Genomic DNA, 17,676 nt, shown 5'->3' on the forward strand with positions numbered 1-17,676 from the left:
TTGAAACCCTCACTAATACCCTTATTTCTTGTAGTGACTTGTTCGTCAACAAATTGGACATATGCCGACTTTCCAGTTTCAACCAAATTGCCGCCGATGATTCCTCATCCATGATGTGATACATCATGTCATCAGCCAGAAAAAGTCTTATAGTTGCCACAAACTTCACTTCTAGTAATTCCTTCCAATTTATGTCGTCTATGCTTTCCAGTTACCTTCCATATAATGCCTTCACCATGTCCTGGTGCACTAACAAATCCTTGGTCTTTCTCTACCATAATTTGAATTTTCTAGATCTATCGAACTTAACCATATCAAACTTCGCAAAATAAATCCTAGACATTGTGACTTTTGCTCTGATACCAATTGTTGTGAATCATATATACGACAATTATAATGAATAGTACGAAAAAAAAAATAGATAAAACAACAAAACACACGAATTTAATATGGCTCAACAGTATGCCTACATCCACAAGAGTGAGTGGCGGTTGAATTTCACTATTATAGAAAGTAAGGTTACATCATATGTATTTATACTAACCCTAATCATATAGAGGTATAAGAAAAATTTCTCAAATACTCATGTGTCGTATCACGGGAGTGTTGCCTTCGCACCCCCAACCCATTAATCGTCTTAGCCTACTTTCTTTATACACGTGTTCCACTTAATATAAGCCACATACTACAATATAATACATTTAAGTTTTATTTTTTTTAGTTTTATAATTTAAATAAATTCTTTCTCAACATCTCTAATGTCAAGATGATGTGAATGAACACCCTTGAATCTTGAATATAAGAGAGTAGAATGCCCAAATTTGATGTGAGTACGTTAGAATGTAGGCAAGCGGTTAGCAAAAGGTTGCAAACTAGGGTTTAAGCCTAAATCGAAGAAAGAACGTCATTTCGGGATCGTGACGGCGTTCTTATACTCAATGATAGGTTAGTTTATCAACCATTTCCTGCTAACCATTCAAATATTCAATCAATGTTCATAATTATATGCAAATATATTTAAGAATACAAAAAAAAGCCCAATAATCCGATATTGATGTGCACCCAAAATTTCCAATAAATCGAAAATATTATTTCGTATTCATAAAAAATTATTTCGTATTCATCAAAATACCAAACTCCTTTTTTTTTTTTATATATATATATAGATTTATATAATTTCTGTGATCAGGCGGTGCTCGATCGATCTAGATGAATCAATTTCGATTGAAAAATGAAATGATCGGATTGTAGACGATGTCCTTTGCGGAAATTCCCATGATGAAATCAACGTGAGCGTAGTTCTCGATGAACTGGACGCTGTACTTGTCTTCGTCGTGAGACTTCAAGTCGTCGAGGAGGTGTTGGACGTCCAGCACGTCGGAGAGGGTGTCACGGCCGCCGTAGCTCAGGAACAGGGGGAAGTCCACCGGAATGTTCGACAGGTCGTACGCCGGCGGCCGCGGCCTGCCGTAGTGTTCTATGTTGGACAGGATATTCACGTAGTCGTATTTCGCCACCACCTTGTGCCTGTAAACTGCAGATTTATGCGGGTAATATCGTAAAGATAGTTTTTTTTTCAGTGTTAAAATATTTAAAAAATATTAATAAATTTCGGGAAAGCATAAATTTTTAATTTTAAATTTAGATTTGTATACATTTAAATTAAATTTAAGAGAAATTTTTTATTGTATTTTTATCTAAATTTGAAGTTTGAATTCTAAATGTTGGGTTTCCCTCCTTGTGGGGCCCAACAATTGGGAAGCGATGTTCTTCTTTTAAATGCTTGTTGGCTTCTCGAGAAACATTAGCTGTGCCTCTCTCACAGAACCTCACCTAACTCATCATCGCGCCCACGCCGATTGCATCTTCTCACATCTACAGCACTAGCACCTCACGCCAGCAACCAAGCCGATCGTCTTATCCGCTGCAGCAACCTGCTGTTGTTTCGATTGTGTATTATCAACATATTGGTATTTTTTTGGTGTTGCTCTTCTGGTTATTTTTTTGGGAGTTTTGTTCACATCATTTTGGGGAGGTCATTTCATCTTACTATATTTGTTATACACCTTTATATATTTGTAAGACTTGTGGCTTTTGTATCCATTTCTCACAATTTTGATGATAGTGGATTTGGATGTCGTGGACGTACCTAACATTTGAGAGAATTACGTTAAATTTGTTATGTCTAATTTTATTTATTTTTGCATTACACTATTGATTTACTTGTGGAAATTAGTTTATATATAATTTTTCCCAACACTAAACTCCCAAGCACGAGTTTAGTTTTTTGATTTTGATTTTTGAAATTCATATTAAGATTTCAAAAAAGTTTCGTGAAATATTATTATTTTTTAAAAACTCTGATACAAATATTAAAAATATTAAAATAAGGATTATATTATTGTAATCTCTTGAATGAACAACCAAACATGGCCTTACAATCGAGTTATATTTGTTTCAAAGCTAGAAGCATGTGGTTTCTATACCAAGGTTTATGCAAGATTTTGATTTTTTTTTTTTTTTTTTGATTTTGCTTGAATTAAAGATTTTGTTTGTTAAAAGGGGGGGGGGGGGAAGAGAAGGAGTTTTTTTTTTTTTTTAATTAAAATCAAACTTTGTTTTAATGACTCATTGTATATTTTATTTTATTTTATGTACATATGAATTATTTCAGATCTTCCAGATCTTGGTATTCTTAATTCCTATGCATCAAGTGATTTCACGAGACACCGGTCTAAGCCCTAAATTTTAATCTTATGAGAAAACAATTTCTTAGGGCCTATTTTTTTTTTTTTTCTTCAAATCCCCAAATGAATTTTTGTTAAAGTTTAGGACCTATTGAATTTAAACCCATTGTTACAAAATTATAATCCTAAAATTCAAAGTTTTTTAAAAAAAAAAAAAAACTAAAAATGCAATTACTAGAGGAGGGAGTAGAGGAAACTTACTTTGAGATAAGTGAATCAAGTTCTTTGTAGATGTAGCTTGAGGTTCATAGGTGAGTAAGAGATCCACAGTGGATGAGTTGAGACAGCAATTCATCCCTTCAAACACCATTTTGGCACAAAAGGACCCCATCAAATTGCACTATCTTGTACTATGAAAATTTACTCCCTATATTACTAGGTACTATCATTTTATGCCATTGGTAACATCAAGCATCGACTTATGAACTTAATTTAAGGTAAAGGTATACGTCTCGAGAAAATGCTTACCGAAGTAGGCTTGTGATAACATGGGTCCAAGTGACAGAGCACCAGTGGGTGCAACAGTATAGGTTTAGGAAAAATGCTTATTAAAGCAAGTCTGTGATGATACGAGCCCACATGATATAGCACTGCTGACATAAATCAATATGTATTCGAGATGTGCCCTTAATAGACAGAGAGTGGGGTTCATAGCTAATACCACGTGAGTATGGGGCTCACTTTTATGTTTGTTCAGTGCACCTCTCAAGATATTTAAGGCCTATTTAGTTGTGAAAAATATATTTTTTTTAATTTTTTGTTACTTAAAAAAAGTATGAAAAATAAACTTATTTTTTAGTTTCTTGAGATTTGCATTAAAGAGGTGTAAAACGAAGCACGAGTTTAATTGCAAAAAATAATTTTCATTTTCAATCCAAATGTGTCCGAATAGATGGAGAAGGTGAGCCACACGCACCTAGGGCTACTTGGGTGTGGGGTCCACTAATATGCCTATCCCTTGCGCATCTGTGAAACTTAAGAGTTGTTTAATTATGGAAAATGATTTTTATCTATTTTTATTTTTCAAATTTATAATATTTACATATAAAGGTAGAAAATAAGGATTTTTTTTTGTTGCAGAAAAATAATTTATTTTTCATTTTTAAATTTCTAAAAAATTACAAAATCACACCTTATTTTATAATTTTTCAAAAATCATGTAAGAAATTGGACAATTAAAAAAAAGTATTTTTCAACTCCTGCAATTAGAAAATTTAAAAATACTGGGCCATTTTTATAATTACTCAATATTCATATAAAAGTAGAAAATAAAGGATTTTTTTTTGTTGCAGAATTTTTTTTTTAAAATTTCTAAATAATTACAAAGCCACACCTTATTTTTCAAAAATCGTGTAAGAAATTAGACGGCTTAAGTAATAAAAGATGTTTTCAAATCCCTCCGCAATTAGAAAATTAAACAATAATGTGATATTTTTATAATTACTCGACAAATTAGAATAAAAAATAAAACTATATTCCATGTGTGAATAACGATAATTCTTTTATTTTTTTTACAAATATGCAAAATAAAAAAATGAGTTAGATTTTTTGAAATTTTTAAAATTTAAAAATAAAACTAAAATTAATTTTTATAAATATTTTCCCTCAAATATTAGTATTATCATTTATCATTTAGTTTTAACATATTAATTAATACCTGTGAGCGTAATTAGCAAGTCAAAGCAGTCTATCCCATTGTTCACGCATAGAGACTTAAGAAAGTCAGTTGCATCCTGCCTGTTTATTGCAGCCAAAAAGAATTAATAATTCATTAAATAATTAAATATAAAAATAAAGAAAATCCTCGAAGGAACATTTGAGTTTTTAGAATTCGACTTTTTTATATTTGGAGATTTTGAGTTTTAATCTTGTACGAGGGAATAAGTAATGGTAGACAAAGAAAATTGAAAAGCTAATCCGAACCAAGAGACTAAACCAAACCGAATAGAAAATTTACATCCGTTTATCATTTTCTTATGAATCGGTTTTGATCCATTTTACAAATTTTCTAGTTTAATATCATATAAATTTTTTAAACATATGTTACTTAAATACATGTTATAGTTTTTTTAAAATAATTTTTAAGGATGTAAAAAATATAATTTTAAAACTAAATGGGTCGGTTCGGTTGACTGATCTATTTTGGTTCAAAATTTTCTTTTCACTTAACCAAAATTAATTAATTAATTGTGTGTGTGTGTGAAATAAATGTACAATTATAAGAGACAATGAGATGAGAAAAGAGTAAAAGTTCTATATAAGTTCAAGCTTTACCTTCTTAGATTAAACTCTGCATGACCAAATATTTCAGTGATCTGTAGGCAAAAAAAAAATGTCATCGTTATCATCATCGACATCGGTGTTATCTTTGCTATGTTCATACTAAAAGACTTATAAGTTATAGTTTCTGTGTCTTAAAATAATTAAGAAATATCATATTAGTACTTGAACTCATAGACCCATCAAGAATTTGGAAAATATTTAAAAAGTGAAAAGAAAATATCGAAAATCGACATTTTTACGTTTGATTGTCAAGGAAAGCAAGAAAGAAAATGAAAAATGTACTAAATTCATGAACAAAATTTTTAATTTTACATATAATTAATATTTAATTTTTCTTAATTTATAATCATATAAAAATAAACTTTTATTTTTAATAGAATCTAATATAGAAGAAAAATAAATAAAAAATGAATTTTCTCCTTATTTTCATTCCTTTTCTTTTCCCAAGAAAAAGTCATGATCCAAACAGATCTTAAAAAAAATATGATTTGGTATGAATCCGATATTATTTTAGTGCATCTAAACATTAATACAACATATCATCGGTTTCAAATATATATGAAATGACCATTCCTTGGAAATATTTTCATTGTTATCATATTCTTAAACAGCTAATCAAATTTGGACTTCATCCGATAATTAATGAGCAAATACTAATTAGTACGACCAAAATTTTACTTTTACTATAAAATTTTAAATATTTAAATATAGTCTAACTAAGTTGTTTGATTTGAAGATTTTGAGAATGTGAGTTGAGAATCCTTGATGCTCACATAATTCATTCTAGAAACCGGAAACAATGCTTGAGATTTTTGGATTAAATATTTCCATCCGTTTATTTTATCATATAATTCGAATTTTTATGAAAATGATACCCTAACCCTAAACATAAAATTACGAACATGTGTAATTCTTAGAATCAAGCACCTCGTGAATTTTACTGTCTTAATTAAGGACGGTTCGATATTAAATGATACTCTAACCCTAGATATAAGATTATGAAATATGTAATTCTTATAACCAATTAGATTTTGAATTCAAGTCTCATAAAAAAGGACCATTCAATCTTAATGGTTCATTTGGGACTTAAAAAGTATTGGGAAAAAGAAAGGGAAATATAGAAGATTTTACAAAATCTCTTTTCACATTTGGTTATCAAGAAAAGTGATAAAGACAATAAAAAAATATACCAAATTAATGAATAAAATTTTAATTTTATACATTCTTACCATTTGATTTTTCTTAATTTTAAATCATATTAGTACAATTTTTCATTTTAAATGACATTTGGGCTCCGTTTGGAACTCGAAAATACTGAGGAAAGAAAGAAAAATATGAAAACATTTGTGATTTTCATATTTGGTTATCAAACAAAGTGAAGAAGAAAATAAAAAAAAATCAAATTTATAAACAAAAATTTTATTTTACACACAATTATCTTGTGCAAATTAATGCACAACGGAAACTCCTGGATCGTGGAATGCAGCAATTGATGATGAACAATATGGAAACACAATCATACAGATAATAAAGAAAGCACATAAACAACAACACAAGAATTAACGTGGTTCGACAATGTGCCGACATCCACGGGAGCAAGCGGCGACTGAAACTCATTATCTATCAAAATCAGGGTTACAACATCATATTTATGCTAACCCTACACGTACAGAGGTATTAGAAAATTCCTTAAATACCCCTGTATCAATTTCTAAAGGAATTGCCTCTAAATCCCCAACCAACTGATCTTCACAATTCAGAATTCAAAAACAGTTCCGATCAAAACTGTCAACAATTTCAGCAAACCGTCGACGGTTTCTTACTAAGACTGGAACCATCGACGGTTTTAGACAATACGTCAATGGTTTCTTCCTAAGCTTGAACCGTCGATCACACCGTCAATTGTTTCTTCCTATAGACCAGATTCCTTGTTTTTCCTTACCTTGCTTTCTGTGCACATGTGTTTCACTCAATATGAGCAACATACTACAATAATCTCCACCTTGGCGAATATTCACCCATTATGAGAAAACGAAAACATAACGTGCAGCTCCACCTAGGACAATAGGTTGGGACGCCTCCCTTCTAGCATTTGAAGACATTAATCAAGTCCAAGCAATACTTAAACTTATTCGTGATAACATGCTTTATCAATATGTCTGCTGCATTCTCAGAAGTGTGAACTTTCTCGAGCAGTAGTTCACCAGAAGAGACCAATTCCCTGATCTTGTGAAACCTCACATTTATAGGTTTGGTCCTTGCATGATACACCTGGTTTTTCGTCAAATAAATGACACTCTGACTATCAAAATGCAGCTGAACTCCACCTTACTGAATATCCAGCTCCTTGACCAATTATGTAAGCCACAACGCTTCATTAGCAGCCTCAGCCACTGCCATATACTCCGATTCAGTTGTAGATAGTGCAACTAGAGATTGAACCATGGACCTCCAACAAATAGGCCCTCCCACAAGGGTGAATACATACTCGGTAGTAGACCTTCTATCATCCAAGTCCACTATATAATTTGCATCCACAAATCCCAAAATTAAAGGATCACCCTGTTGTCTGTCAAACTTGATGCCATAGTCTGCAGTACCCATCAAGTATATGAAAATCCACTTGACTGCATCCCAGTGCTGTCGATATGGATTTGAAAGAAACTTGCTCACCACATTGACAACTTGTGCCAGATTCAGTCTTGTCCAAACCATAGCATACATAAAGCACCTCACTGCACTGACATATGAGACCTTTAACATGTCTTGAGCGACATTATCTATCTTCGGGCACTAGGTGGTTGACAATCTAAAATGATTCCCTAATGAAGTACTCACTAGCTTTGCATGATCCATGTCGAACCTCTCCAAAACGCTTTCAACATAGCTACGATGAAATAACTACAATCTCCTGGAAACTCTGTCCCTAAAAATCTCCATCCAAAGAATCTTCTTGGCCGCACCCAAATCTTTCATGGAAAATTCTTGGCTCAACAAAGTTTTCAACTTGTTGACCTCAGTTATACTCTTCGCAGTAATTAACATGTCATCCACATAAAGCAACAGAAAAATGAATGAACCATCATCAAAGCTCTTCACATAAACACAACAATTATACTCACATTTTTTGTAACCAATCCGCATCATATAGGAGTCAAACCGCTTGCACCACTGCCTTAGAGACTACTTCAGCCCGTAAAGTGATTTCCTCAGTTTATAGATCAAATGTTCCTATCCAAGTTGACTGAACCTTTTTGAGTGTACCATGTAAATAAGCTCCTCCAAATCACCATGGATAAACACTGTCTTTACATCTATATGCTCCAAATGCATATCGAAATGTGCCACCAATCCCAACATTGCACTGATGGAAGTGTATCTGACCACAGGAGAGAAGATCTCCTCATAATAAACCCCTTTCCTTTGTGGCTAACCTTTTGCTACCAGACGAGTCTTGAATTTTTCTCCTTTTTTTGATACCACTTCCTTCTTCCTATACACTTATTTGCAACATATCGCTTTTTTCCCCTCTGGAAGTACCTCTAACTCTCACGTCTGGTTCTTATACAGAGACTTCATCTCCTCCACCAAATCACCCATCTATGTTCTTTTCTTTTGGCTGTGCACCGCCTCTTGAAAAGTAGTAGGATCCCTGCTACTAGTGATGAGTGCATAAGAAACCAGATCATCAAATCAATACTTACGAGGTAGCCTGATAGTGCGTTTGGGTCTATCTATAGCTGTACTATGATGCTGCTGGTCTCCCGAGCTATAACTCTCTATATTCTGAACATTGTCATCTCTACCTTAAGTCTCTAACTCTTCCTGCACCATATGCTCATTGCTGCTGCAGTTTTTTGGTACCTGTTTCTCTTCTTCCTAAGTACGCTATAACATGACTTTCTTATAAAAAACCACATCTATATTGATAACCACCTTGTTTGCCTTCGGATCCCATAGCTTAAACCCTTTCACCCCTTTCTGATAACTTAGAATGATGCACTATCTAGACTTTGCACCAAACTTCTATCTCTCCTTACTAGAAACATGCACATAGGCTGGATATCCAAATACTCTCAAACTAGAGAAGTTTATCATACTGCTTGTCCACACCTCCTCTGCCACTTTCCCATTTAGTGCCTCCTTTGATGATCTATTAATCAAGAAACACGCCATATTTACTGCCTCTACCTAGAAGTTCTTTGCAAGCCTTGCATTCAACCTGAGACACGGAGCACTTTCAGCAATTGTTCGGTTCATCCTTTTCGCTGCACCATTATGTTGTGGTGTCCTGCGTATTATGAAGTGTCTCTTAATGTTATGCTGCTCACACAACTCCATAAACCTCGAATTAGTGTACTCAGTACCATTGTTAGACCCGAGACATTTGATCTTTCTCTCGGTCTGGTTTTCCACTTCAGTTTTTAACAATTTGGACTTGGAAAACGTCCCTGACTTGTACCACATGAAGTACACCTAGAATTTTCTTGAGTAATAATCAATAAAACTCATGAAGTACATATGTCCTCATGATGCTACCCTTATCGATCCCCAAACATCCGTATGAATATATTCAATAATTCCTTCCGTTTTTGTGTGGCTGTCTTGAACTGCACCATATTCTGTTTCTCAAGCACACAATACCTGCAGAATTCAGCTTGCATCTATTGACGCCCTTCAAAAGATTTCTCTTATAAAGTTTCGTCATCCCACGCTAACCTATATGCCCTAACCGAATATGTCACAAGACACTACTATCTGACTCAGACTCTACAGCTGCAGCTCCACCTACAACTGTGATACCTAGCAGTGTATAGATATTCCCTGTTAATTTCTGCCCCTTCATCACGGTTAGGACACCTTTACTCACCTTTATTGCCGTACTTGCAGACTTGTAACTAAACCCATTACAGCCTAAAGTGTCCAATGAAATCAGATTCTTCCTTAACTTCGGTATATGCCTAACATCACACAACGTTCTCATAGCACTATCAAACATTTTAATTCTAATATTCCCAATTCCAAAAATTTTGCATAAAGCATCATTTTCCACCAGAACAGAACCAGAATTTACCAACCTATAAATGGTGAACCAATCTTTGTTTGGTGTCATGTGATAGGAGCACGCCAAATCTAAGATCCAAGAATTCATAAGACGATCTAAATTGCAAGAAACCGAAAGCATATCACCATTACCGCTCTCTAAGTCTCCTTCTTCCACTACATTCGCAGATTTTTATGAACCCTCTTTATTTTCTGCATTCCCCTTCTTCCTCTCTGGACAATCTGGTTTTATGTGCCCCTTTTCCCAAACTTAAAACATGGTACGTCCTACCTCTTCGTGGAATTGGACTGAGACTTATTGTTACTCGGTCTACTTCGAAACTTGTTTCTCCCACATTCCTGGTTACCCTTCACCACAAGCCCTACACCTTATGAATTCTCATCGCTGGCTTTGTTCCTCTAATGAAAACCTAAAAGAGCACTTGTGCTCTCCTCCAATTCGAGAGTTTTCTTTTCCCACATCAGAGTTGTAACCAAATTCTCATACGTAAGTGACGCAGGTAGGAAATTCAGTAGCATCAACGCCTTGTTTTTGTCTTCGAACATCACATCAACTCACTCCAGATCAATGATGATCTAATTGAACACGTTGAAATGTTGGTTCAGATTTGAATCCTATGACATCTTAAGCCCATACATTTTTTGTTTAAGATACAACTTGTTCGTCAACAACTTGGACATATACTGACTATCTAGTTTCCACCAAACTATCGTGGGTGATTCCTCATCAATGACGTGTTACATCACATCATCAGCCAGATAAAGCCTGATAGTCGCTACAACCTTCGCTTCTAATTCCTTCCAACTCATATCGTCCATGCCTTCTGTATAATGCCTTCATCATATCCTACTGGACTAATAGGTCCTTAACCTTCCTCTGCCATAGTCTAAAATTACCTAATCTGTCGAACTTGATAATGTTAAACTTCGTAGAAGAAATCCCAGCCACTATAACCAATAACTCTGATATTAATTTGTTGTGCAAATTAATGCGCAGGAAAAACTACCAGATCGTATAATGCAGCAACTAATGATAAATAATACGGAAACACAATCACACAGATAATAAAGAAAGAAAATAAACAATGACACAAGAATTAACATGATTTGACAATGTGCCTATGTTCACGAGAGCAAGCGGCGACTGAAATTCACTATCTATCAAATTAAGGATTATAACATTATATTTATGCTAAGCCTACACCAACAGAAGTCCAACTGGGTGATTCCCATACTATAATACTCATTTGACCCCCTATCACGTGGGTTCAAATCATTACAAGCCTCTATTTGTTAAGCTTTTTTCTTTACATACATACATACAAACATACATACATATAAACATACACACATACATAAATACATACATACTTACCTCCCCAACAAAAGATTTAGCAGCAAGGACAAGAAGGGGAGAGGACATGTGGCTCAAATAAGCAATAGGACTCAACAGAGCAGCTGATCTCATTCTGTCCAACAGTTTTCCCTCTGATAAGGCCACCAGTGCCACCAATGTTCCCTGCAACCAAACACCTCCCACCCTTTTTAGATCCACAATTTCATTAATCCATAAATTCAAATGGGGTTAATTTAAAACTTTTATTTGCTTAATTTCAGTGCTTTTGGTTTTAATTTTGCAAGAGTGCAAAAATTTAGAATATGATTTTGTTAGATTGGTTTACTAAGAATTAATTATGATCCGTTTCGAACTTGAAAAATGATTTTAAATACATGAAGTAATTTATATGTTTTATTTAATTACTAAAACCCTTTTTGGAACTTAAAAATTATAAGAGAAAGAAAAAGAAATACAAAGGAATTTAATTTTTCATACTTAATTATCAAAGAACGTCATAATAATAATAATAATAATAATAATAATAATAATAATAATAAGTCAAAGAATAAAAATTTAGTTTTACATGCCATTAAAGTCTACTTCTTTCTTAATTTTCAATTATGTTAGAACAACTTTTCATTTGTCATAGTATTTGATATATAGAGAAAATACAATGGAAAATGACTAATGAGTGTCTTACTCATTTTCCTTTCATTTTCCTTCCCTAACTAAAATTCTTGATCCAAATGGATACTAATGGTCTGCTTGGATCAAGTATTTTATTTGGGAAAAGGAAAGCAAAGAAAAATAAGGAGGAAATTTATTTCCCATTATATTTTTTTTCTATATTAAATTCTATTAAAAGTGAAAGTTTTTTTTTAAAATCTTAAACAAATTAAATAAGTTGAAATCTTCATCCCCTTCATTAAAAAAAGAAATTGGGAATTCTTGAAACCAAAAGAGGAAATAGTTTAACAAAAGGGCTACGAGGGAAGTGCTCACCAGTGAGTGACCCACATAATGACTCTTCTGCCCTGTTTGGCTGAACACAAAATCAAGGTTAGCTGGTAGATCATAGGCAGCCAATTCCTCCCATGACCAATTCCAATACTCCTGCAATCATCCATATTAAATTTTACAAACCTTTATATTAAAATTTGATCAAATTCATATAATTATTAATTAACATTCCCAAACACTACATTAAGAACTTTTTTATAATTCAAAAAATAAAAAATAAATGTCCCCAAGAAAGTTACTTAACCAATGCTATGAATACAGGAATTATTGGGGGGAAAATAAAAAAAAGGATACCCACTTAAAATTTTTCAAATAAAAATCTGAAAAGTAATAAAAGAAATGTAAGTTTTTTCAACTGTTCTCTAAGCATTAAAAAAATTAAAAACAAATTAACAATATTTTAATAAAATTTTGAAAATAAATATCATTTTCCATTATTATTTTTTTATTTTTTATTGAAAACGAACCGGGTCGGACGAGCTGAGGGATACATGGCGTCTGCTTTGGTTGGTGCCCCGAGCATTTGCTATCCACACATCAAACCCGTTTTCTGCCAAGATGAACGGTAGATTTTTATCCGGAGAATTTAGAAACCACGTCATCCCATCCTGCAATTTAATTATCATTATTTAAGATTTAATAGTAAAAATAAAAAACCAACATATAGACCATAGTAATCTGTTTAAACTTTCCTTGAAATTTGAATTTTAAGTTTTTAGTTATGATTGCTTTCATCTTATTAAAAAAAAACAAATAATAACATTGAGTTGAGTTGTTACATTAAAACACTTAATAATTAATTTATTCAATTAAAATATAATTTTAATTTAATTAATTTTATAAGTATTAAAATAAAAATAACAGGTTGCTCGTGCATATTGTCAAATATTGAACTTGATACCATCTTGAGCTGAGTGGATATCATAGAACACTCAATTTTAATTTATGTAATTATTAAAATAAAAGTTACTTTAAATTTTAAAAATTTAAGATTAACTCAATAAATTTCAAATTATTACAAAATGTTTTATATAATATGAATATAAAATAGTAACTATTTTTTTATATATATATTTAAAATATTACAAAATAAAATATAATACACAAATATAAAAACAATAAAATGATAAAAATTAAAAAAAAAAAAGAAGTTAAGTTTGATTATATTCATGAATAATATTAGGAAATTTGAAATTGACTAATCAAACTATTCAAAAATCTAAATTCAAACATATCGGCTGAGTAGAATGATAAATTAAATAAAGTTTAAATAACTCCAAAGTTATACTGTGTCATGTGAATCCTCAATCTTTATAATTGAAGTGTTTGTTCATCCTATAAAAAATAGGAGATGGGAAACGATAGGATTATGAAATAAGATTATTATTTTTATATTTTATTAAATGTGCTACTCTTTGATCCAACCTCTATTTGCTATAATATATATATATATATATATATATATATATTTTTTTTGTTTTATATTTCATTTTTTGGGATATATTTTTTGGGGTCATTGGATTTTGTGAAAGCAACATACATATATTTTTTTTGTCAAGATTCAAACATTTTCTTATTATTTTTTAAGGATTACAGTTGAAACTTCTAATATAAATTAACAAAGGTTCGAAACATTTCGAATTGCAAAAGCAACTTTAAAAGAGAATGGGTGAAAAGATCAGCAAGCAATAATGAAATAAAACTTTATAAAGGGAAGCAATCCGACCCAATAAAACAAAGCAAAACGTTCGGATAACTTAACGATATTTCATCACACAACCCTTCTTCCATACTGCTCGATCGTGCACAATGATAGAGGGAGGAGTGTAAATGGGATAATAGCCCCCTGTATCCTAATTTTTAAGAATCGGACCATATAACATGGGCCCATGATGACACAGGCTCACGTGACATTAGTGAGTGCAGCAATGTGGATCGTGTAACCATAATTTTTTTTATTTATCTATTTTGGATATATATATATATATATATATATATATATAGGGTATTTTTGGGGGTGTGTTTTATTTGATTTTGTAAAAGTAACATATTTTTCTTTCCAAATTTCAAGCATTAAAATTGAAGTTTCTAACACAAATTAACAAAAGTTCGAGACATTTCAAATTGGAAAACCACTCGAGAATGGGTGAGTACAATAAAAGGAGATCTTTATGAATGAAAGCAATCCACCCAAATAAATAAAGCAGATAACTAAAGAGAAAACGTGCAAATAATTTAATGATATTTCGTCATTTGACTCATGCTCGTACACAATGATAGAGGGAGGAGTGTCAATATAACAATAGCCCCCTACAACATTTTCTTTTTTTTTTTGCCCCCTAAAATTCAAAATTTTCTTACTCCTTCCTAAAGATCCATATTTTTTTTCTTGTATAATAGTAATTCCCCTTATTTCTCCAAAGAAAAAAATTTTAATTCCATCCACTACCTGAATATATATATACACACACACACTATAATTCTTCTATACACTATAAATTTTATTTTATATTTTTATCGATATTCTAATTTTAAATTTAGTTAATTATTTTACTATTTTAGAGTAACCGGCCTATTATTATTTTTTACAACTTCTAAAAAACTGTCTAAAAAGAGAGAGAGAGAGAAAAAAAAAAGGAGAGTTTCCCTTTTGAACTATTGGAAGATCATCACTTTGATAATTGTGGGAGAGTGGGTAAGTGAGGTTTGTGCATCTCATAATAGCAAAAATGAAATGCAAAAAAATTTAAAGAAGCATGCATTGAAAAGTAAAATCTCATATATATATATATATATATATATATATATATATATATATATATATAAAGTAAAATTCAAGTGAATTTGATTAAGTGTGAGGACGAAGTTAGATTTTGGTGACTCGAAAGTCTCAAATTTGATTTCATACCAGTGATTTGTTTGGTGAATTACTAGGGATACATCGATGGGCAGATAATAATATTTTCATCTCTCGACTTGGTGCGACTTATTAGATGGACCCAAAGGACTCGCTGCAATCATCAAATTTTTTTTAAGAAGTACATTTTTTTTTTTTTTTTTATGATTGAAAAAATCACTATGCCTGAATATTGGACAACACAAAAGAAAGGATTGTCCAGAACATCAATAACTATGTGGCCAGAGGTTCATTCTATGAGCATATATCATAGTAAAAATAAAATTAGCTATAATTATTTTATTTTGTTATTATATTTTTAAACTTGAGTTTTAGTGTTACAAACACAAACCTATTCTATATGACAATTGAAAAAATTATTAAAATTATTTTTTGGGTGACTTATTAATATTTTTATTCAAATTTTTAGAAAAAATATGAATGTTTTTATTTTAATTGTGTTGTAAATTCACTAGGTCATTTTATATTAATTTAAATTTAAATATTTTGTATAAGCCAGAGGATTCAATACGTATAGTTACTACTAATTATTAAAGTACTAAAACAAGGTATTGTCAAACTAAAAATCATCAAGTTTAATTTTTATATTTTGTTAAAATTATCGGTAAAAACAAATAATTAGAAAAAAAAATGAAAATAATATCAATTCATTTTTTGGAAACAAAACCTAAAGAATAACAAAGCAACTTAAGTTGGGCTTTTTGAATCCTAACAAGAATCAATTAATTAACAAACGGCGGCCAAAACCCAAAAGCGCTTTTGGGTGCACACACGCGGTACTCTATTTTGTCCTTGGTTTTTTTTTTTTTAATGAAACTCAAAATCCAAACAACACACAGAAGCCACAAGGTTACATGCACAGAGCCCATTAAAACTAAAGTCAGTTCACTGTGCAGAAAAGCACTTACCGAAAGTATTCCATGCTGTATAAGCACCGGCGGCTTCTGCTTATCCCCACTCCCTCCATTTCCAGAACGCCCTTCTGGGATCCTCTGCAAACTCAGTATGTACCCATCCTCTGTCTTCACCTTCAAAAAAGAATAAAAAAAACCACATTAATAGAACTTAATTGATTAATTAATTAATTATCATTAAGCACTGATCCAAACACGCCCAACATAAGCACGTCCCATAAGCACTTACTTCGAACTCCTGGCATTTGTACCCGTGAACTACCACCGCGGCGGCGCAAATCGCGCTTCCCGCAGGAGCCGCCTCAAGGGGAAGGTCCTCGAACTGGGGCCGGTGGCATGCTCCGCGGCCGGCCGAGGCAGCCAGGAGGACCAGGATGCCGGGGACAACCCAACCCGGAAAGCCGAACAGACCCATTCCTCCTGCGTCTCGGGTTGAGGATTTGAACTGAGGTGGGGGAGAATGGGGGCGCGGTCGGGCTTTATAGACCGGCACAGGGTGGGAAACGGCGTCGTTTTCTTCTTGGGTGGGGCCCAATCGGGTCTTTCATTCTGGATACCCGGGTTATGGAGCTGTAATGGTCTTTGCAGTCTCTGCCGGAGCTGAGGACTGAGGAGAATTGAGATTTCTGACTCCTGAGTGAGCTGCGGTGGGTGTGATGGAGCATTCGATATATTGCTGATTCTTCTGTGGGCCCACTCAATGGACCCACGTCAGATTTTACCACCGCCGGAGACGGCGGATGATTTGCAGTCCTGCGGAAACACGAGGCGATCTTGAATTCTTGATCTTGAAGATGAGTTCCCACGTGTCATCACTGTGATTTTTTACACTTTACGGTGATGAATCTTGTTTAAATGTAGGGCCCACACAAAATATGCGGAGGCCCACACCAACCGACGGTTGAGATGATATTATTGTAAATTTGTAATAGCTTATAGAATTTATTAAAAATGGTAATTAATTGATTAACTAATTAAATTGAAAAAAAAAAATTCTAGTGATTTGGGAGGGATGGTTCAATAAAGGAATCTTAAAATGAATAATATTACTTTACTACGATTTTAGATAAACAATGATCTTATTTGATTCATTTATGAATGTAAGGTTCATCCCATGGTATTATCTGATATTTTTGCATTGTTATAAAAATTGAAATCTGCTTTGCAGTTGGTAACAACTCACTTTGAATCATTTAGTTTAGAAATTGACAGATATTAGTGACTATTTGGTTAATCTGTACTTCGTAATGAGACAGTTGTCGAGACTCCAAGAATATGAAGATGCAATGTATGAATCTGGGTTTGAAGTTGATAAGCGATTGAGATTCAATGATTGTCAAAACACAATTATTCATAAAATTTACCTTTTAAAGTAATTAATTAATTACTTAA

General features: G+C 32.6%; 1 protein-coding gene across 1 annotated transcript; it reads right to left on the reverse strand.

Moving 5' to 3' along the window:
- Positions 1–1,068: 1,068 nt before the first annotated feature.
- LOC131168271 (triacylglycerol lipase 2-like) lies at positions 1,069–16,909 on the reverse strand. The gene is made up of 9 exons (XM_058127576.1): positions 16,514–16,909; positions 16,279–16,398; positions 12,921–13,061; positions 12,436–12,546; positions 11,470–11,613; positions 5,022–5,062; positions 4,405–4,484; positions 2,949–3,044; positions 1,069–1,534 (listed from the first exon to the last, which is right to left on the reverse strand). Exons 1-9 carry the CDS (start codon positions 16,697–16,699, stop codon positions 1,215–1,217), a joined length of 1,239 nt encoding a protein of 412 aa, XP_057983559.1. The 5' UTR covers positions 16,700–16,909; the 3' UTR covers positions 1,069–1,214.
- Positions 16,910–17,676: the final 767 nt, after the last annotated feature.

This window comes from Malania oleifera, chromosome 11 (genome assembly GCF_029873635.1).
Source record: "Malania oleifera isolate guangnan ecotype guangnan chromosome 11, ASM2987363v1, whole genome shotgun sequence".
Classification (NCBI taxonomy): Eukaryota; Viridiplantae; Streptophyta; class Magnoliopsida; order Santalales; family Ximeniaceae; genus Malania; species Malania oleifera.